The sequence below is a fragment of the Hyperolius riggenbachi genome, chromosome 10 (assembly GCF_040937935.1).
Source record: "Hyperolius riggenbachi isolate aHypRig1 chromosome 10, aHypRig1.pri, whole genome shotgun sequence".
NCBI classification, from domain to species: domain Eukaryota; kingdom Metazoa; phylum Chordata; class Amphibia; order Anura; family Hyperoliidae; genus Hyperolius; species Hyperolius riggenbachi.
In genome coordinates this window covers 72,644,733-72,668,514 of record NC_090655.1, presented here as the reverse complement: position 1 = coordinate 72,668,514, position 23,782 = coordinate 72,644,733, and the positions used below count along the sequence as shown (strand labels likewise).

The 23,782-nt window shown below is 41.2% G+C and overlaps 1 protein-coding gene across 1 annotated transcript in view; it reads right to left on the bottom strand.

Annotated features, from left to right (window-relative positions):
* The window catches only part of PLCE1 (phospholipase C epsilon 1), a 465,913-nt gene that overhangs the window by 94,258 nt on the left and 347,873 nt on the right, over positions 1-23,782 (bottom strand). Inside the window, 10 exon segments of the mRNA XM_068255587.1 lie at positions 2,496-2,661; positions 2,740-2,801; positions 4,907-5,145; positions 7,719-7,855; positions 10,715-10,837; positions 12,391-12,553; positions 13,313-13,430; positions 17,060-17,088; positions 17,091-17,145; positions 17,148-17,243. Of these exon segments, the coding sequence (XP_068111688.1) occupies positions 2,496-2,661; positions 2,740-2,801; positions 4,907-5,145; positions 7,719-7,855; positions 10,715-10,837; positions 12,391-12,553; positions 13,313-13,430; positions 17,060-17,088; positions 17,091-17,145; positions 17,148-17,243 (1,188 nt within the window).

The following is a 23,782-nucleotide window of genomic DNA, read 5'->3' as shown; positions in this document are numbered from 1 at the left end:
CAATTTTCTGACATAAACGCGGCTCCACTATAGAACAGAAAATCATTTTTCCCCTTTACCGTCCATTCTGGATGATTTCCAGAACATTATATTTCCCAGTTACCTCATAAAAAAAACTTTACAAAAATATTCCGAACAAAGGCGTCCTTCTGGGGAAAACATTATTAGTGCATAAATGAGAAGATAATGTGAGTGAACAGGAAAGAGGAGGCACAAGGAAATAGAAACACTGAAAGTCTGTGCTGAGGTATAACAAATAATTACTGTATAACACGTATCAAAATTTAAAGGAGAATTCCGCAAAGGGTCAAAGGACCAGGAATTAAAAGAAAAAAATGGCACTTGTACTTTATACTTTTTATTTTCTTTTTAAATTATAATCAGGGATCATTATACTGAGGCCAAGACACAATAATTGTACGGGGCAGAGTGCTGTACAGACATGTCACTAGTCTGAATGTTAGTGACATGTTCTGTTGCTATGGTGAGGGTGTAAGGAAACTGCATGGTGGTCAGCAAAGTAGGAAAGATAAAGAAGAACAGCAGCTTTGGCCTGTGCTCAGATGAGATGAACAGGCTGGCGAGATAAACAGTCTGTCCGAATCTCTTGCGGACACATCGGAGCTGCTATACATGCTAGATTCTTGGCATAAGCGACCTTGGCTGAGAAAAATCTAGTGTGTTTACAAAGCCTTATATAGTGATCTTTCACATGTAAATAAACTACAATAATAGATATAACTCGAAGGAAACTTTACTGCTTCAAAGAATACTTTAACTACTTTGGCCTCCTGGACGTACTAGCTACGCCCAGGAGGCAATGTGCGCGTCCGCGCGCTCCCGGCCGCGGATCGTTAGCCCACGAATCAGTGAATCGGGCTATGGTGCCCGATCACTGATTCCTCTCCCCCGCAGAAAAAGCGACAGCTTCTCTAAGAAGCTCCGCTTTTTCTGGCTGTTGCGTCCCCCATACGTCCCTCTAAACATATGTTACGCTTAGAGTGACATCATGTAAACAAACTCATGGCCGCCATTTTGTGGCCAAAAAGTAAAACTACAACTAAAAGTAAAAACAAAAAAAAAACCTTAACACACATTTACATTATAAAAGTTCTGTTTACATCCCACCCTCCCAAAAAATACCTAAATAAAATGTTTAATATAAAAAACAACAACATTACAATAATAATAAAAAAACATGTAAATATTTACCTAAGGGTCTAAACTTTTTAAATATCAATGTAAAGATGAAATATTTCTATACTTTTTTTATTTTAAAGAGAATCTGTATTGTTAAAATCGCTCAAAAGTAAACATACCAGTGCGTTAGGGGACATCTCCTATTACCCTCTGTCACAATTTCGCCGCTCCTCGCCGCATTAAAAGTGGTTAAAAACAGTTTTAAAAAGTTTGTTTGTAAACAAACAAAATGGCCACCAAAACAGGAAGTAGGTTGATGTACAGTATGTCCACACATAGAAAATACATCCATACACAAGCAGGCTGTATACACCCTTCCTTTTGAATCTCAAGAGATCATTTGTGTGTTTCTTTTCCCCATGCACTGAAGTTTCAGGCTGATCTTTTCTTCCTGCAAACAGCTTTGCCCTTGTTTGTAATTGCTCAGTATGTGAAAGCCCAGCCAGCTCAGAGGACGATTTATCCAGCTTGTAAAAGATAAGCGAGAAGAGGGAAGCTGCTCTAATCTAAATAACACACAGGCAGTGTGCAGAGAGGGGCCTGGAAAGGCGAGTTCATAGCAGAACCACAACACTGAAGAACTTGGCAGCCTTCCAGACACAGGCTGACAAGTCTGACAAGAGAGAGATAAGTTGATTTATTACAGAGACAGTGATAGTATAAAGTGCTGCAGTAAGCCAGAACACATTAGAATAGCTTTTGGAACTTGTAGGATGATAAAAAACAGGATGCAATTTTTGTTACGGAGTCTCTTTAAACTTGTAAATAGTGATCGATGCGAAAAGGAAAAAATGCACCTTTATTTTCAAATAAAATATTGTCGCCATACAATGTTATAGGGACATAATTTTAACGGTGTAATAACCGGGACATATGGTCAAATACAATACGTGAGTTTTAATTATGGAGGCATGTATTATTTTAAAACTATAATGGCTGAAAACTGAGAAATAATGAATTTTTTCAGTTTTTCTCTTATTCTTCCTGTTAAAATGCATTTACAGTAAAGTGGCTCTTAGCAAACTGCACCACCCAAAGAAAGCCTAATTGGTGGCGGAAAAAACAAGATATAGATCAGTTCATTCTGATAAGTAGTGATAAAGTTATAGGCTAATGAATGGGAGGTGAACATTGCTCGGATGCATAAAGTGAAAACGACTGAAGGCTGAAGTGGTTTAAAAGAATAGGAAGGTTGGGCCTGTGAGCACAGGCAGCAGTAGGAAACGGCAGAAGGATGCATGGGGCACTGGGCAGATCAAAAAGCTTTAGTTTGTACGCATGGTCACTTTTCCTACCTGGCTGTACAGCTCTACGGAGGACTCCCCTTTCAGCTGGTGGCTTGTGAGATACGTGTTGTGGGAAGATTCAATGAAATAATAGGCAAGAGGAAAGTGTAGATCATCTTCGTTTATCTGACACTCGTCATTTCTTGAAGCAAAATTATCTTTATCCATCAGATACCTAAAACATACAGAGTAATGATCAGCAAAGGCAACATCGTATATTTGGCTAGATTTCAATCCAGGGACGTGTAATTACCTCGCAAATCCTTCAAACGACATCAGTCCTTGCTGGCGCATACTAATACTGGGCTCAAATTTCTTAAAAATTAAATGAAAAAGCAATTAGTAAAACAAATCGTACTTAAAGATGCTCTGCAAGACCAATCTAAAAACCAACATACATGATGTACAAATTCAGCACTGCAATACTTTCACATGGCAGGCTGGGGGAGGGGGAATTCACGAGCTTTTAGCGACCAGCTCTGCCCCTGTGCACCAGCCGGGTGATGGCCAGCACTTGGCACAGGGGTGTTGGGAGAGGCGGCCTCTCTATGGAGTAACATCTGAGTGCAGCTGCGCTCAGGCATGACATGTCATGGGTTTATTTTGTCATCAGATAACACCACCGCATGCCAAATGATTACACCTGAGGTCTTACAAGCAGAGGGAAAGGAAGGTTTTCTTCATATTTATCATATTAACCAAAGCACATATAATGGTGATCTTTACCATTACAGCACCAATAAAGAGTTAATACAGTGACTGGAGGCTGGTCCTGTATGGGTCCCTTAGCTCCTAGGGCCTGGTGTGGTTGAAGCCCATACATATCCTATTGCTATTCCACAGCATCACCCCATTATTAAAACCTGTCTTTACAGGCAGATAAACTGCAGGAGTTTGCTATCAGGTGGCAAAGCCCTCATGTGGATCATATCAGAATAGCAAGTTTTCCTGTATTGCATGACATGTGCAGTGGCACAGGGGGAACCTGCTGGTGCCCATCCCCCCCCCCCCCCCCACCCCTTCCTTCATGACTGACTGCACTCTGCAATGTTTACAGCTCATGGCATTGCGGGCAACCTCACTGTTATCATTGGGACCCATCTAGGAGATTGGCCTTCATGTCAGCAGAGGAGCTTAACTCACATGCCTGTTGGATATGTGGCACCAACAATTTTGTTTTTTTTTTGGGATTCTGTGTTAGCCGTTGGCAAAGTGGCAATCTGTGACTTTTGAGATGAGGTCTCTAAACTGTTCTGTGCATTTGCCCAGCCTTGTGGGCTCCTCATAGGATGCTTAGTGGCATGATTGATCGACTACCATCTTTATGCCATGTATGTTGATGACAAATGGTGTTAAAGGCCCTTCAACGCCACTTGTCTCTGTAACTCTGTTTGCTGCTGATGTCAGCTTTCGTTTATTGGTACTTATAAAATACCTTGGAAATGACTTCATTTATTAAAAACAAAACAAACAAAAACAGTAATCTACCGGAGTCATGAAATATCTCCAACAGAAAAAGGTATCTCAAAGCCCAAATACTAACATTTGTTAATTATGTTATCATATTTTCAAAGAGCAGAAAAATGTTAAATCCTCTGGTTTTTCCGCTGTCTAGGACCATGCTGGGGAGAAAGGTACAGAATTTACTTCTAGTTTCTCTCATCGGGGCCACAGACGATGGAAAACCAGGGAAGTAAACTCAACAGAGACACAGACAACAACAGAAGAGAACCTTCTTAGCATTTGCAAGATATATGGCAGTGGCTCACATGGAGCCTGGAAGGTGATTTTGTACTTCAACCGCTTCCCGCCGCTGCCATAAATCTTTGCAGGAGGGGAAGTGCAATTTTTACACCCTTGCCCTGGAAGAAATTTAGCCTAGAAACCGGCCTGTTCCTAACCACCCAGCTACTGGAAAAGACAGGACAGAGTTATGTAAAAAACAAAAACCAACCATACAGATAGTATAGAGCATCATTCTAGCTGCTGAACCCTTCCAGCTGTCTGTCAACCTCCTGTCATGTTCTCAGTAAGGTGCTATTGGGAATGGCACAGGCCCTTGCCAAGCCAACATTTTCTACCCAGTGCAAGCAACCTAATTAGCGGAAGTCAAACGATGCCAAATTATATGTTAATTTTTCTAATGTCATATTTTGGTGTTCGGTCCAAAACATAATGAGAAGCTACTAAGTGCATTTATACCGTGGCTCTTCTGATTACACGCGCTAATGACCTTGTATGCGTGTCTTAAAATGCCACCGTCAACATCAACAGTAAATGTGATGAACTGCAGATGGGATTGTTTTTATGGTTTGGCAGTGAAATTTGCCTGAGGGGATATACTGCTAATCATATATAATTCCTCTCCAAATGGCAGTAGAAAGATTTGCATGTATAAAATGACCAAAAAAAAGCCTGACCTGAATAATACTGAGGACTTCATCATAAGTGTAGTGCTCGCCTTGGCAATTGACCAAGAAGTCATTAAACTGCTGGATTCCCAATCCGAATACACCGAGGGAGGTACTTTCCACCCCTGTGCCGTTGGTAACGATGCTGGCAGCAGCAATGGCGTCGGAGATCTGCCTCTGGTTCTCAGACAAATGCTGTCTGCTGCGAATGAACAGGCCTAAATCAGATACGTTCCTGGTCAATAAATCTGGAATATAAAACGAGATGTAATTAGGTCTTCAGCAATAACTTCTCAACTTATTTACTTGCTGCAGCTCTTTAAAATAAATACACGTACACCACAGTACACCAAGCCTTTCATACAAGATAAGTAAATATCTGGTCATATATAGGGATAGTCAATGAGATGCAAATAGTTTTGAGTTGATGCAGCATTTTGCAAATTTTGTATGCAAATGTATGCAGCTTGAAAATGAACCAATCAAATCCTGCTGAGGTAAAATATGATTGGTCCATTTTCAAGCTGCATGCATTTGCATACAAAATTTGCATAATCCCGCATTAACTCAAAATGATTTGCATCGCATGACCATCCCTAGTCATATACACTGATTTTTCCGGACTATGCACTGACAAATTTTCTTTGCAATACTAACACACTGGCAGTTCTCTCAGGAGCATGCTACAAACAAGTGAGCCTCGGATGTCCCAATTCTCATAACTGGATACAGCAGATCCCATTCATATTGCCTGTTCACATGTAACCTGGCCCAAGTGTTTTTTTCTGTATAATTTAATAAGGCCACCAGTCTTCACATCTTTGAAATGTGTCTGGATACATTTATTTTATGTTGTCAACCCCAAGCTGAGTGAATGGGAAATCTGAAGGCAAAACGAGTGGCATATGCAATGCTTTTCAGCACTTACTGTAAAGAGATCACTATTAATAATAAAACTGTATATTAGCTATTTCACTAACTGTCCCTAAAATTAGCTCACAATCTAATCGATACCATAGTCACAGTTTAATGTACATATCGTAGTCTAAACGTATCCATACATCTGGCGTTTTTGTAGCCAGATTGACCGATAATTTTATCAAAATGTACCCCAAAAAGTATACCCGATCAATGATTCGATCAAGTTCTGGCTGAAATCTGTCGAATGTGTCGATCAAGCATATTTAAAAATCTTGGTCTAAAGTGGTCGATCAAGTGTGCCACGTTAACGGTGTGCAAAGTTGCAATAAGCCATGTATGCAATAGACACCTGGCCACTGTCCCCAAGTGTAAAATCCCCCCCCCCCCCCATCCCCACCCTGCATCAATGACTACTGGTGCAGCACAATGTAGTAGTGGTTAGCTCCCAGGTTTGATTCCATAGTTTGTATGTTCTCCCCGTAAAAGTTCCTCTAGGCCATACATATCAAGCTTCAGAAGACCCGAATACTCATGAACTCCACAGTTCAGCACCATTTCAGTACCGAACAAGCGAACAGGATCAAGGGTAGTTCACTTACTTGCGATTCACGGCACAATTCACGTGACTCCGATACTTCCTCCTTCCAAAGTCCCTTCCAAACCCTGTTCGCTTGTTCGGTACTGAAATGGTGCTGAACTGTGGTGTTCGTGAGTATTTGGGTGTTCCAAATGAAATACGCCAAATTTGAACACCAATCCTATTGATAACCACTAGATTTTGAGAAGTCTATGCGAATAACCATTGGAATTGGAACCATCTACACTGATCACTGGATACTGAGGACTCTACAGTGATATACAAAACACACTCACCGGCGCTGGAACACTCAAACAAGCTGCGTGACACGTAGAGGGATCCCTTAACCCCCAAAGTGCATGCGGAAGACTGTTAGACGTGCAGTGCAGCGAGCGGACCTTTGCCACCTACAAACGGAGGTGACGTATGCTGTACAAAGGACGCCAGTCGGGAGAGCGGCACGCAGATTGAAACTCCCAGGAGACAGTCGCACGGAACTGTTTGAGAGTTGAAGCAGGAGCGGAGCTGCTATTCCATTAAGATCCTAAGTGGACTTGGTCAGGAGGCAGTGTATCTATTGAGAGGAAACCGTGAGTGTATGACCATAGTGTATCATAGTGCAGAGTGTAAATTGTCTGGCACGGACTGACCTAATATAACAAAGGAATATATGTGATAACCTACCACACGTATCAGGAGATACTATCATATATTTGCTGATGAAGATTTACTGAATTTTTGACGAATCAATATCCATTTTTAAAGATTTTTTAGGACTTTACTTTATGCGGATCCAGTAATTTTTTATAATATAGAGAGGCCTCTCTAGGGATGAATGTATGTGAATGTGCATAGATATTGATTTGAATATATGTGTTTTTATATTTTAAAGGAAAAAATTATTTGGAAGGTATTAATAAAACATATAGATATAGCGCGTCAGTAATATATAAGTGGATAGACTCTACAGTGATGACTACTGGATTCTGAGGCATTTATTCACATATATGTCTAAGTTTTTAGTTCACATATCAGCGTTTTCCCAGAAATAAACCGTCCTTCCTAGATATCTTGTTGTAAAGGGGTATGAAATGCAATTCTGTCATAATTTATCATTCTTAGAATACTCAGACTGGAGAAATATCATGTAAAAAGCCAAGACAATTTATAAAAGCTACAGAAAAATCTTTTCAATTAACAATCTAAGAAAAGGTTTTCTTTTTTTTATCATGTTGCTTATTTATCTATCCTTGGATTTGCCCAGTGTGCACAACGCAGACAGTCAGTGACTACAGATGTGAATAGTGTTTTTATGATACAAACCCAAGTCTGGCTGAACTCCCGTGACATTTTCATCAATTGTCAAATTTGTGTAAAGTGGAATGGATTCTGATCCCAACCGATTGCAGGCAACGGCATACACATCAAAAATGTCCTTGAGATCTTTTCGGCTGCGTACACTAAATATAAAAATAAAAAAATCATCATGTTAGGCTATAGGAAACATTTAGGATTCACACAAATGTACCAAAAATTGTCTAAGACTGAACTCCACCAAAAGGTTATTTGTTGGATGCAATGGGTAGAGATTCTTTTATGTTCTGGATACAATGGGTAGAGATTCTTTAATGTTCTGGATACAATGGGTAGAGATTCTTTTATGTTCTGGATACAATGGGTAGAGATTCTTTTATGTTCTGGATACAATGGGTAAGGGCTGCACCCTCTGTCTGACCAGATTCTGTGGCCAAAAAGAATCAGAGCTGTAAAACCTGGAACCAGCCCTGGTCTACACCAAAGCCTCTTCTGAGCAGACAGGGATAGGATTATTGTCACAAATAAATGAAAGAAGATGCCGTAAGCTGCTGTGGGCAACACGGAGGGGTTTTTGACTCCTTTAACTCTTCATCAAAATCTGTTTTGCTCTTCCTAAGCTCCCTGGTGATATTACAATACCATTGTATCTACACAGATATGGAAATACTTTTCCTTGACCTTGGTCAAAGTGCTGAAAAAAAGTGTTTTCAAGTTTGGTTCCATGGCTAAGCCTGGCTAATGACCAAATAAACCATTATAGTCATATGGCAGAACTGAACTCCCAATTCAGGAGCACTTTGGAGAGGGCAGCGATTTTCAGCTGTACTGAATCCTCAACGACAAGAAATCGGATGGGAGATCATGCCCAATGATTGTCAAAATAAATCAGACCTTCAGAAGTCAAATAAGACTAATCAGTCCTTCAACTACTAGTTAACTCTACACGCCAGCAGGACACCCTAGCTTTTTTTTTTTTCAATCCTCAAGTATCATAGAAGCCAAGAACTACATTATTCTTAGTACTAGCAGATGACAAAACCTGACTATGTCGGCCAGGATTTAAGTAGGCTTTGAGGCTGCACCTCTGCAATACACTAGCGGTTCTAGATGGCCGGGGGGGTGTAAAGGTGTAAAGGAATGATATGCTTCACTCAGCCCACAACATTTGTTTCCAAGAGGATGAAAGGAACGGAGACTTGTGAATTCTGTTTTAAGAAGCTACTGCTGCATATGTATTAGATATATCTCTGATCTAAAGAACAAAACTATTTTGTTGCTACAACTCATAATGATTTATATTCTTCATATGGATAATGTACAGGCTGGTTTCAGACTGGCAACTGGAGTGTTGCAGTATAATGATCGCACCGCAACGCTAAAAATAGCCTTCAGAGATTACCGTGGCAATGCTCGGTAATCTCCCTTCCGGCTGCAAGCCAAGCAGTAAGTGAGACTCTCTAGCGCTCACTTTCTGTGGCCGAAATTAGAATTGCGCGGAAAAGAGTATTTAAAAAAATATGCTTCCGCACATGCGCATAGCAGTGCCATTGCCGAAAAATGTAAACAAAGATGCGTCGCCATAGACTTACATGACTTCTAATCACTACACGTCACTGCGCTAGCCGACCCCTAACACGTTGTTACCCACGCATTAAAATTGAGACTTCTGGCACATCGCGCCACGCAAGGTATAAAATGCCCCATAGACTTAAAAATAATAATAGAAATAAGGGTCGGTATACTACCGCATTCTGCGTTTTAGACTTCTTTTCCGAACTCACTAAGATTTTCACACATTCAGTGATAGTTTGGAAATTCACAAAAAAACTGTATGACAATTCACGATTATTTTTACCTCATGCGGTATTTCATTTAGTATTCATTCAAAATCATGTGGTATTTCATTCGGTAATTGATGGATTATTGCAGTAAAAGGAAAATGGATGAAAGATATGATACAAATTGCATATTTTTTATTATACTAACAAGTAAAGACCAAGCTGCAAAAAATTTTATTAGAATGTTTTCATCTTTTTCTCTGCTCTGTTTTCTCCCTTCTATAATTTTCTGGAAGGCTGTTTGTCAGTTACTGACAAGCTTCAGGCTAGTCTAAAAATACCGAACATCTCACTTCTTTTACCACATGCGCTAATCTTTGTGAATTGACATCAATGGGGTATTTACCTCACAAGTCGGTAATTTACCTTGCTAGTCAATAATTTCAGCTTTCCATGCAGTAACTGTCTTAGTGAATTAATATTTCACAAAATGTTTGCTAAAATCAGATGTTTTTGGCCTCACTAGGGCCCATATGCAATTCACTTTTTCACCTGAGTTTTCTCCTAGGTGATATTTTTAAACTTGTCAATAAAATGCCTTTTAAGCCATCGGAAAACAAGAAAATATTTAAAATAATTTTAATATTACTTTTTCACCTACTTTTTGGTACTTTTTTTTATTAAAAAGTGCTGGAAAACTATTTTAAATTGAAGATGAAAAATTATCTCCTAGGAGAAAACTCAGGTGAAAAAGTGAATTGCATATGGCCCTAAATGCGTTAATGCTTAGTAAATTGAAGCTATAATGGCATACATGTCATCAAGGCACCAGGAAATTTGGGTGCAGGGTAAAGCCAAAAAATGGCTTGCCCTGCTCCTGCAAAATTCCTGACGGCGATACTTACTATTCCCGCTACAGGCCGCTGGCAGCCGAATTACGCTGTTCTTATCGTAATTTGAGCGCCATCTTCTGACGGCGCCAAAATGACTTACTGAGCTCTGCTACAGCCATAATTCACATTAACTGCTATAGCAGTCCCCAAATTTCCAGCGCAGTTTTTGCCTGATTCGGCATAATGTAGGTTTTCATTCTCTGCAAAGAAACTATCTTTGCTAGAAAAAAACGTGCTGTGATTACTGAGTGTACCAGTTAAGAGCCATTTACATTTGTGCATAGCAGAATTGTTCTGTAAAAAAGCCACAAAGTGCTGTGTATGGATTTACCTGAAGGATTTGAAGAGCTCTACAAACTCCACAAAGCTCATGCTGCTATCAGAGACCATGAAGGACTGAAAGCCTCTCATCCCACCCTTAACTCTCCCATGCCAACTCGAACTGCTCCATGTGCTGAAAAACAAGACAGATTTATTACAGTTTTATTGCAGAACATGTGCCAGCATGTGCATTTATGGTGTGCCATTCTCCTGCAAATTAAATCATTTTAATGACGTTTCATTCTTTGATTTATGAGATAAAGTACACAACGCCATTGTAAGTGTTGGCAGAGCTTGTAAAAGATGGAAGGAAGGTGGAACAATCTGCTGCCAGGAGGAAGCTTAGACAAAAAAATCCTGTGATGATTTTACAGATAGAGCAAAAATGCCTCTGATTTACAACCTTGTAGAAGCAGAAAACAGCTGTCACTCATCATGTGAAAGGTACAGTTATGCACAATAGGAACTACCTTTATTAAAGTATATTTAAAATGAACGGTACATATTTGTAATGAAATATCTTGGATTTAAATAATTGCCAATTGTACAGTATTTGATTAAATATAAATCAAGAGCTCAAATACAGTGCAACTTCAGCCCCCCTCCGCCACTGCCCTGGGGGCTGTCCTGTGCCGAATATCGCTATGCAGAATGCGCAGCAAAAGGGAGTCTTATTATACATTACCAGCTCATGGCGATTGCATATCCTCCACTTCCTGGTTAGATTCTTTATTATACATTAGCTGTTCCTGGTGATCATTGCATCTACTCCACTTCCTGTTTAGTTAGCAAGTGCTGTGCAGTCAGCCAATCACCGAGCGGCTTCAGTCCTCGCACGGTGATTGGCTGGCTGCACAACACTTGCTAACTAAACAGGAAGTGGAGGAGATGCGATGATCACCAGGAACAGGTAATGTACAATAAGGCATCCTTATGCTGTGCTTTCTGCATAATGATAATAAGTACCAGACCGGGCCCAAGGGTGGTAGAGGGGTGCAACTGTAGTTAAGCCCCTGTACGTAAATAGGTATCTTTGTGATTTGATTCAGGAAAAATAACTTTACTCCTTGAGTGTAGAGCATCAGACCAATGTTTTTCAGAATTTCTACACCTGCTTGCCATTTCCAAAGTAATTATCAGCATATCATGTAACTAGAGGGAAGTGAGGCTAGATCAGTTTTTTATCACAGATAATGAACATTCAATTTATGCTGCAAGATATGGAGGTTTTTCACGCATGCGAAAATGCGAACACAATGTTGCAAATCTTGGCAGAAGTGCAATTTTTCATGGACTCAGATACGCGGTGAAGGTGCACCTTTTTATTTCACACTTTCATATTATTGGGCCTAATATTTTTTAAGATCTTTGCTTTTAACAGAACAGGTTTTCAATGTTAAAAATAAGGTTTAATGGACAGAATTCTGTAACACTCAGCTAGCTGAATGTACTGTATATCATTAATCCACATTGTCTGCTAATCTGATCTCAGCAGGCCAGATGTGATTTCTAAAAGGACTGTTTGGTTTTACTCTAGAGCTCCACTTGTTGACTCACAATGCTAAACATAAAATCTTCATATTGATGTGGCTTTTTTTTTTTTAAACCCATTTTAGCAATACATAAACATGTATATTTTAAATAAAATAATATTCAAAAAGCCCTTTGAGCCATTTCATAGCTTACGCAGAGGGAGGTTTGTTTGAGCTGGACAGGACAGGTGAAGATGCAGGTCGGATAGGTGTGGTTGTCCCAGGGGTTAAACTTGGAGAACCAGCTGCAGACACTGAATGAGTCCTCCTCGAAGGAAGGGTATAAGACATCGGGTATCCGGATGTTGTGCTGTGATCTGTTGATAAACAAAAGGATATTCAAGGAAATTGTAGTCAACAATTTATAACGACCTACTAAGAGCCATTTTTTCACTGCAAACTATGTTCCAAAACAACCTGATAATGCTGGTTGGCAAAGGAAGTTTAGAAACTAGCAGCTAAATAAGGTAAAAACCTTGAGATTTAATTTAACCTTTATTCCCAGTACCTTGAAAAATAGTCAGGTGTGTTTAATGCGTTAGACCATAGATGAGTATAATAACACTTTAAGGGCTGTGTACAGGGCCATTTCAGGTCTTTCTGAGCTGCCTTTGCATTGCCTTGCAGTTTTCTATAGCCTATAAATAATAATCCTAACATTTGTATAGCACTTTCTCCTGTTGGACTCAAAACGCTCAAGAGCTGCAGCCACTGAGGGCGCGCGCACAAGGGGCCACCATGCAGTGTTAGGAAGTCTTGCCCAAAGACTTCTTACTGAATAGGACTGACCCTAGCCAGAATTCAAACCCCGGTCTCCCATGTCACAGGCACAGCCCTTAAAACGTATACTATCCAGCCACTCTATACCTAGCATGATCTACCGGTAATATTCTGCATTCTGATTTATCTTATACACTGATGGATGTGAAAAAAGTTCAACATATTCATGCACTGCGTTTCTGTTGCATTCCCTGCCCACACGCCCTAATATTATACTGACATTTCTGTCTGATGAACCCAGGGATACAAACTGTACTACTTCATACTGCCATTAACTGTATTAAATCCTGCCAAACCTTGCTCTTCTTGCTCGTCAATTTCTGGAGGATCAGAGCCGCTCCTGCTGCGGTTCTCTTTGCAACTTTTGCTTTTCCTTGTAGCCATCTCATCGTCAGCTGTGTCTCCACTCTCTCCCTGGTGAAAGATCACAGAAGTCACTGCGGTTAAATGAATTTGCAATAGAGATTGTGGCCAAACCAGAAACATGCTAAGCAAACCATGCTAAACAAACCAGGAAACCAGAAACGGGATCAATTTCCTTAGGGGAATTCAAAAGAAAAAAAAAAAATCAGATCATGTCTTTAAGCCATAACTTTAACCCTTTGCGTTCTTATTTTACCTAATCCTATTGAATATCTTTTAGCCAACTAAAACCCCTAACCTCACCCAGTTCACTGGCAACACAATCTGAACCTGACATTTTTCTGCAAATAATTGCTGCTATTAATGCTACTGCAACTCTGACTTGCCCCTGTCTTAAAGTCTAACACTGCCCCTCACCCTTGACTTTTCTTTACCTTCTGTCTGCTACTTCAGGTACTAAAGGTGCTCAAACATTTGCAGATGCAGCAACAAATTTGTGGGGCAAAAATCATCAGATGTGATTTAGAGCAGTGTTCCCCAACCCCGTCCTCAAGGCCCACCAACAGTGCATGTTTTGTAGAAATCCACAGAGGTAGGTAATCAGCGCTGCTGAGACACTCATTACCCCACCTGTGATTGTGTGTGGTTATCTGTAAAACATGTACTGTTGGTGGGCCTTGAGGATAGGGTTGGGGAACTGTGATTTAAAGGACATCCGAGGTGAAAATAAATTGATGAGATAAACAATAGTATCTATCCTCCTCCTCCTAAAAATGACTTTTTAAGACATCTCACAGTTGTATTTTACATTTAAATCTAATTTCTATGTTATTACAATTTCATTGTCTCTGCTCAATGACACATCAATTGAAGTATGCCAGAGCTAAAATCTATGAACTGTTGACCCTTTTATCTCATTCCTGCTCTAAGAAGCCATTTACTGCCAGGAAAAAGTTTTATGACCAATTCCTCATCAGTGAGCATCATGCTATAGTCCGACCCAGTCCAGACCTGGACAGAAACTGTGACTTTCATACCTAATTTTTAACTCTTTCAGGCAGAGAAAGGAAAAAAGGAACACAGCATAGTTATTTGTGTGCTTGGCACTGTACATACACATGTATATCATCATGTCACATGTCACCTCGGATGTCCTTTAAGTACATGCACCGGGGGGGGGGGGGGGGGGGGGGGGGGCATGGGGATACAGACACCCCTGGCGGCAATGTACAAAAGACACGGCAGACAGGAAGAGGAGCACCAACAGAGGATGTGTGCTCATCAAGCTGAATCTGACACATACTGGCTGTAAACTTAGCCTCCTCAGCTCAACTAAGGGCACAGCTTGTGCAAGTTTGCATTTGCCTTCACTTGCCAGAATAGGCAAGGTCTTAAACTAACTACACTGCATTGTAATGCCCTTTGGGGGTTAGTCTGCACATTAACAGGGGTGCTGTGAGTAGGACCCCCAAGAACCTGCGAAACAGGAGCAGCATAAACAGAGGCCCAAGCCCTCTCACGGCTCAGAAGTGCTGCAGCTGAGAGATACAGATGCCCCATGAGGTTATGGAATTCCGTTAAGACAAATATTCATTAACCTATACCCAGGTCTATAACTGCATACAAACGTCTGTATGGGTTCTTACAAATTGAATAAAACCGTTAAAAAAAAAAAAAACACCTTTCCCACTATTTACTGCAAGCATCAGGTGCATTGTCTAAGACCAGGCCATGTGCACTGCCACCCATGGATCTCTCCCTGCAGCCCCATGGGAAAAGCATACATCACTATGCCTTACGGGTGCTGGAGCTCTGCACATAGCCAGTTGTGCTTAGATTTAGCACCCGGGTGCATGACATAATGGCATCACGCTGTGCTTCCTTTACAGACTCCGCCCTCAAGAAAAACACGCAGGCAGGCATGTGCCAGGCCCTGCAGTAAGGCCTCATTCACATCAGGGCCGTTTCTGTGCGCTTTTCACAGCGCATTGCCCTGTGTGTTCTGCACGGTATTGATTTTCCTATGTGATTAAATGTGCCTGGTTCACATCTATGCTCTGCGCTGAGCTGTGTTACAAAAATGTAGTGTTGCATGCATTTCTGTGCCTCAAGGTGCAAGGCGCACATCAATGCAAGTGGATGGGTGCGCTTTTTTAGTAAATAGAAGCACATGTGTTTTTTTACCCCAATTTGGAAAAACAAATACATTTACATATGAAAACAAAGCTTTATTGACAACTGCTACTGCTACAATAAGCAAAGCATGCTTAAAAAAAGCGCACTGCAACGCGCACTGAAGCGCGCACAAGCACATGTTTTTTTTTTTTTATCATGCGCTTTTACACGTTTTTCAGTGCACCCAATGTGAACGAGGCCTAAAAGCTGGGCACCTTAGAACATCAGCAGGGGGCTGGAAAGCTGGAAAGCTTACTATTGTATATGGACACACTTAGGGGTCGATTCACTAAAGCGTGATAACTGCTATCACAACAGTTATCACGCGATCTGCCACGCGCAAACCTCTGCTTATCATGCGGAGTAATTTTTGCGCTCGGCAGATCAGTGACTTGACCCCTAAGAGTGGGGCTAATGAACAGTATTATTTGCACAGAAGCTGAAATATCACTTTAAAGGGGAACTGAAGAGAGAGGTATATGGAGGCTGTCATGTTTATTTCCTTTTAGACAATACCAGTTGCCTGGCAGCCCTGCTGATCCTCTGCCTCTAATACTATTAGCCATAGCCCCTGAACAAGCATTCAGCAGATCAGGTGTTTCAGTGGTTCAGACTTATAAGTCTGATCTGACAAGACTAGCTGCATGCTTGTTTCTGGTTTTAATCAGATACTACTGCAGAGAAATAGACCAGCAGGGCCGCCAGGTAACTGGTATTGATGAAAAGGAAATAAACATAACAGCCTCCATATACCTCTCTCTTCAGTTCCCCTTTAAATATATTTTGAACAAAATGTGTTTCATCATTGCAGTTACACTTTAAAGTGGACCTGAACTCTTGAACAGAAGGAAAACATAAAAAGCATCCTGTATGTATTTAGAGAGTTTAGCCTGTCTAATTCCCCCTCATCTGTGACTAATCACAAGTTGTAATTTGATCTCAAATCTGTGTCAGCTCAGGAATCTCTGCTGCTTTGGCAGAACAGCTAAATGGTAAGCACAGGATGTTAACCCTGTGTGTGCTTCCATGAAAGCAGGAATAGGACACACTGAAGATTTATTGCAGGATTTGAATCAACTGTAACAAAAAAATGTTTTTCTGTAAAGGTTATTATGCTGTTGCTTATCTTTTAGAGCAAAGAGGAAGCCTCTGAGTTGAGGTCCGCTTCAAGCAGTACTATCAGTTAATGAAGGCCTGTGACTCAGTTTACTGTTGCCATTTATGTTCTACCTAATTACAACCCTCCATTCAAAGTTTCAGTATTCTGAAGGGCTTTGCAAGCCACAGAGGTTTCTTAGATAAATGCACAATAAAAACAGGTTATTTAATTACCACAGCTAATCTAGGGAAAAATACAAGCTCTATTTTTCCAGACAAAACCCACAAAGCTACATAAAAATGTCAGTTGGTGATAAAAGTAGGAGAGGCAGACTACAATGCAAATGTTACAAATTCTCATGAAAATGCTAATACAGTGATTAATCAGGGACAGCAGAATGTTATACCCTCATAAGTACTTTCTTCTTTTTCTGGCAGTGTTTATCCCCAGAGTATTGTTACGCTGCACGTTTGGCTTTTCAGTGCTTTTGGTTTAAGGTTGCTGTGTTTTGTATTTCTGGTGCTCCATCGACGGCCTCCAAAAAGCTCCACAGCTTGTGCTAATGTTGGTCCTTCAAATCGGTTGTCCTCCTGCATTCAGAAATCAAACATAAACAGTGTATCAAAGCAGGTATATAAATCCCAATCCAAGAAAAATATTTATTGTAGTTTTCGATAATGTGGTGAGGGTTAGAGCAGGGGTCTCAAACTCGCGGCGCCGCGGGCCATTTGCGGCCCTCGATACAATATTTTGTGGCCCCAGGGCCCCAGAGCTTGTAGGGCCCCCCAGTGGCTACAAGAGGAAAAAAAAATTTTCAAATCGGCCTTATAGTTTTTGAGAAAATCGATTTTAAAGTTGCAAAGGAAAAAATACACATTTAAAACACCGCCGACTTTAATGGTTAATAGCAAATCCACCTTAAATGCTAGAAACCCTAAATTTGCAGGATATGTTAAGGAGATCATTAGGAATAAGAGGAAAAAAACAATTTTTCAAAAAGACCTTATAGTTTTTGAGAAAATCGATTTTAAAGTTTCAAAGGAAAATAGTATACTTTTAAATGCGGTAAATGTCACTTTTAGTAGCAAGCCTAACGGTAGTGTAATTTTACATGTATCAAAAGAAAGAGCAATACATTTCCTGACAGGGTTTCCAGGGGGTCCATACGCAGCCGCAGCGCTTTGGCCAGGGATCGCTATACAGCCGCAATATGGCTGTATGAAGATCCCTGGCATTTTTTCCTATTTTCCCCAAAAAATTTTTATGTTTAGAGTGTGGGAATTTAAAAAAAAAAATATGTGGGGTCCCCCCTCCTGAAACTTTTTAACCCCTTGTCCCCCATGCAGGCTGGGGTAGCCAGAATGTGGAGCTCCGACCGATTGGGGCCTTTACACCCTGACTATACCAGCTGCAAAAAAAGGTCCCTTAATGCCGATTTTTGTTCCAGGGTATCTGTTGGGGAAGGGAGGGCAGGTTTATTTTGCTCTGGGGCCCCATTGTTGCTTAAACCGGCGCTGCCTGCAGGCAAAAGCAAAAGAGACATGGAAGCGAACTATATTTGCCCATTTTACCTTATAGTTCGCTTCAGTGCTCCCAAGTAATCCGCCGCATCCACGCCGCTAAACAAGGGCTGCAGACCCCCAAATCCCCCGCGCAAACATCCACGACTGCGCTGAGGGGCAGAGCTTCCAGCTGTAGCCCTGCCCCTCCTGACGTCAATCGCCGAATGGATCGCCGCCTCTCCCCCGCCCCTCTCTGAGAAGGAAGAGTGAGAGGGGCGGGCAGAGGTGGCGATCCGCCGCGATTGACGTCAGGAGGGGCAGAGCTGAAGCTGAAAGCTCTGCCCCTTCCAGGAAATGCCGGCGGATTGCCCCCGGGGTGATTTGGGGGCTCTGCAGCCCTCGTTTTGCGGCGGGAACACGTGAACTCCCTTATGCGGCCCAGCCTCATCCTGACTTTGCCTCCTGCGGCCCCCGGGTAAATTGAGTTTGAGACCCCTGCGTGAGAGCCTCATTTGTGTTTTTTTAATTGCAGTCCTGTGTCCTTATCTGGTAGGAGTAGGAAAATGTATCCAACAGTGGCGGCAAATAAAACATTGGAAATCACTGAACATTTTTTATTGCTGTTCCTTTCCCCTGGACTATCAGATGTCATATTAAGGCCACAAAGTTCCACAGAGGCATCAGAAACAGGAAGTAAGGGAATGTCTCTCCGATGAAGACACATGAAGCAATAAAAACCAAAAAGTTGCTAACCCTTCCGTTCTACAATTTTCAAAAGCAACCCCCCCCCCCCCCCCCCCCCCCCCCCCCCCACACACACACACACACACACACACACACACACACACACACACACACACACACACACACACACACACACACACACACACACACACACACACACACACACACACACACACACACACACACACACACACACAAATTAATGGTTCAAATTTGCACATTTGATTCTTGTTAAACATGAAGCCCCAACGCGATATTGCTGAAACTTCAGGGGTCCAAGAAAATAAAAATAGGGTTCCTCAGTGTTAGTTGGGGGTTGGGCAAATCTAATAGAAGTACAGATGTAGATGGGATGGGTAACCATATCTACTTGCCACAGTTGAAGACTCCGGATTTAGATCATGGCTTACAGCGTATGTTTTTATTGCCTTATTTTATTGCTTATATTGTTTCATCACTGCCCTTGTATGTGCCAAAACCAATTCCAGGTACAACAACCCCATTGTACTTGGCGAATAAATCCGATTCTGATTCTTATACCCCACTTAGAGTCTTAAAGACCTCTTTGAAGCTTTCTTCAGCAAAACCCCTGTTTCTAGCTGCCTGGTTATCCTTATACCTGCCGTCAGGATAGTGTGATATGTGTCTGCTTGGTCAGACATAACTTTTGTTCCTTGCTCCTACCATGTGCTGCCAACAGGATTTATAGAAAGTGCTTATACAGTGGCCTGATGAAGGGCATTTATTGCCCGAAACAAGCGTGTCGTTGCCCATTAATATTCTGCTGAATGCTTTAAGCCTTTACTACTAATTATTATTCAAATTCCTGTGATTATATATGCCAATGAGGAGCATCCTATAGAGATCTTTTTCTCTTTTTTAACCAAAAGAAATTTTGTATTTGTGTCAATAAAGATTTTTGGATATTTTTGTACCAGAAGAATTGCAAGACTTTGTGCTTCATGTATACTTTATAGTCCTTTCTATGAATATAGTGAGTTGTTTGAAGTGAAGTGGATCACATCAAAAAGGACTCAATGTTTTTTTAGTTTTTTCCTTCATTGATAAAAAAGATATTCCCGATTATTATATTACAAGCTTTCTTCAGCACAAACAGGCATGACATTCTCATACATGCTTTATCAGAACTGAAACCTATCCATATATGGAAAGCACCACACATCCTCAGGAAGAGTTCTCAAGTTCAATACACTCAACAACGGGGTTTTTTATGAACCAAAGTTTTCTTGTTTATTCATCATACATTATTTCTTCAAATTGCGGATCATACATATGGACATAACATCAGACCTTCACTTCACATCAAGAAATGCCACGTGTTTCACGGCCAACAGCCGCTTCCTCAGAGGCACACAGTGTACAAAACATCTGTGGGCCTATGACAAACTTGAACCCGCAATCTGAGATCTAAAGTAGAGCTGCCATCAGCAATGATTCCCAAGCTGTATGGGCAGGCAAGCTCATCTGCATCTTCTGTGAAAAAAACCTAATCCCCCCTCCTCCCCTCTGCCTCTGAAATCTCTGGCTAGTAATACCTCCCCCTCCTCCTGCCCAGACTCAGCTCCCTTGAGCCCTTGCTACTGCCAAGGCTCTCTGAAAAACTGTGGGCGAGGCTTGTTTAGTTTATAGGGAATTCGAGTATTAAAACAAAAACAAACAAGTATTTAGCTTGAGGAATGCCCTATAAACAATAGGAAAGGAACACAATTATGCAATGAGTAAAAGTTCTCGGATCCACTTTAAGAGTTAGAAAAAAAAAGTTTCAAGCTTGAGGATAGTGCGTTAAAGGACACCTAAAGTGAGAGGGATATGGAGGCTGCTATATTTACTTCCTTTTAAACAATACTAGTTGCCTGGAAGACCTGCTGATCTTTCATGTATCAGTAGTGCTGAATCACACACCTGAAACAAGCATGCAGCCAATGCAGTCAAACTTCAAACATCTGGTCTGCATGCTTGTTCAGAGTCTATAAAGAAAGGTAGAAGAAGCAGACGATCATCAGGATAGCCAGGCAACTGGTATTGTTTAAAAGGAAATACATATAGCAGCACTCTCACTTTAGGTGTCATGTATTTGTAACCTTTGAAACTCTGCACACTGGGCAACAAGGCTACTACTGTACTGGTTTATTTGTAGTGTAACATTTTATTCAACATTAAGATAAATAACTAAATTCATTTAAAATCATTGGTTTGCCTATTAACCTCCCTGGCGGTTAATTTATTTTTTCAAATGGTAAAAAAAACTTTTTTTTTTAATTTTATTTTTTGTTTCATGTAAAGCTACCAGAGTGGTAGCTACATGAAACACCACTAGAGGGCGCATGTGGCCCTCTAGTCCGATCGCCGCCGGCAACAATAGCAAACAGGGGAGCGCATATATAACGCGTTCCCCTGTTTGGCTTCTCCTGTCGCCATGGCGACGATCGGCATGACGTCATGGACGCAGGGCTCTGGCGGGGGGGGGGGCTCTTCTGCCGCTGCGTGCGGGCGATCGCCGCAGAGCGGCGGCTATCAAGCTGTGCGCGCAGCTAGCAAAGTGCTAGCTGCGCGCACAGCACTTTACATGGTGAAAATCGCCCCACCAGGGGCTGAGATATCCCCCTGTGCGGCATAGCCCGAGCTCAGCTCGGGCTTACCGCCAGGGAGGTTAAAGAACAAGCGACACCCATGCTAACCTAGAAATAAAAAACACATATATAAGTAGATAAATACTACTTCTACTTACATAACAGATGTATTGTGCTATGCACGTAATGATTCATGTGAATTTTATAAAGGAAAAGCAGAAAATTCTATTCTAGGCAGTGGCCATCTTGCCAAGCGAATGCTGACATCATATCCTCCCTGACTCTTGTTTTCCCCACTCCCTTCTCTTGCTCACTGTGTATTCATTAGCTGCCCTCCTCCCAGAGTCTTCAGAAACTCCCACTGAGGTGTATACTAACAACTGCACTGCATTTTTTAATTTACAAATTTATTCACTGAGTCACCTCAGCCTTGCTTGTAAACACAAGTAATCAGAGGGTGTTTCTGATAAGCAACTAGGCAGGGAAATAAATGGAAGAGGAGGAATATATTATAGATAAAAAGAACTCCCAGCATTCAACTCTTTGGCACTGTTTGGCACTAGGGCTAGTGCTCCTAAAGTATGTGACAACTACAAACCATAACAGCAGAAAAAGTTTTGCAAGTTTTGAATGCAAGATTAGCATCTTTATCACTTAAAGTGGACCCAAATTAAAAATACAAGATTTCAGAAATAAAATCTATTTTCTAAATTATAATAATAATAAATAGCAGTCTTTTTTCAGCTGCATGATGACAAATATAAAATATTTTGCATTTATTGGAGGAACCCCTCCCTTCCTTTCATATTGCTGGGACAGAATCCGGCAGACTGCTGGAGTAGGTGGTGTTCGGCAAAGGAGGAATTGCTAATGGCTGCCCCCAGTATAATCCTAGTTATGAAAAGAGAAGGGTGAAAAGTATGCACTGAAATGCTCATAGGCTTGAAGGAGTGTTCATTTATCTTTGTATGTGTCAGAGTAGTGCAACTAAATATTTTGAATTAAAACAAATTTTGGTTTTGGTCAGCTTTAATACACTCTATTGGCATTTGATTTTTATGGTGACAATACCGCTTTAATAAAGGTGCAGCTGTGACACTCAGGCTGTGTTTCAATACATTCTCTCAGGAAATACTTTCTCATCTTATCTAGAAAATACCTATCCTGTGCATTGCCCATATACCATTTCTGGACTACACTTTTAGATTACATAGCTTTCTGGGATTGGTTGGGACTACTTAGTTATGGCACACAGGCCCAACTAGTAATTGTGGTGCCACCATAGACCACAGTGTAAATATCATCGATGCGGGTGATGGCTGTATAAATATGGCGCATGGACTTCATTATTCGTAACAAACTCACTTTTCTGCGTGACACGAGCACCCATAGCTCTGGCGATATTACCACCCCCCGACAAGAAATCACACGAAGCAGCGGCAGGACTGTTTCACCCTAGCACCCATAGCTATGGCGCCATTACTGCTCCTGCCCCTTACCGGAATGTACAGTCCTCCATAAGTATGATACAGTTTATGAATTAAAAATGAAAATCTACTTTTAGCATGGAACAGAGAAATAGATTATACTAAAGATTTCTCTTGAGCATCAACATTTAATATTGACCATTTAAATCCAAATTTGGTATACCATGTTTTTCAGAACTGGCGTAAAATAAAGTTTTCACCAAGCCGTATCATAATTGTGTATTTATATGTTCTTCAGTGCTTCCATAATACCATTGGTGAATTTATTCTTCCCTGATGGCACTGGCATACTCCAAGATGACCATGTCAGGATTCATTGGGGTCAAAACGTGAAAGAGGGGTTCAGGGAGCATGAGACGTCATGTTCACACCACACTTGGATTGGCCTCCACACAGTCCACACCTTAACCCCTTTGAGAGTCTGTGGGATGTGTTGGAGGAGAATTTGCACAGTGATTCAATTCTCCCGTCGTATCCAAATGCAGAAGCTCATTGAAACATACCCACAGCAAAGTTACACTATAGTCAAAGCTTAAGGTGGTGCAACAAAATATTAGATTGTGTGACCTTTGCTTTGACAGTGTATAATCTCCATGCAGAGAGTGTACTGACCCAGCTTTGAACCAAGTACCCTACCACTGCAGGGTGAGAAAGCCATCTACTATATCACTGTGCTGAGCTGGAAGGACATGTCCTTTTTTCCTACAATCTTAACTAAGCCCTAACCAACGATGTTGGAAGTCCTGTGATCCACATGGAGACAAAGGAAACTATTTACTGCCCTATCTCACTGAAGTAAGAGCCT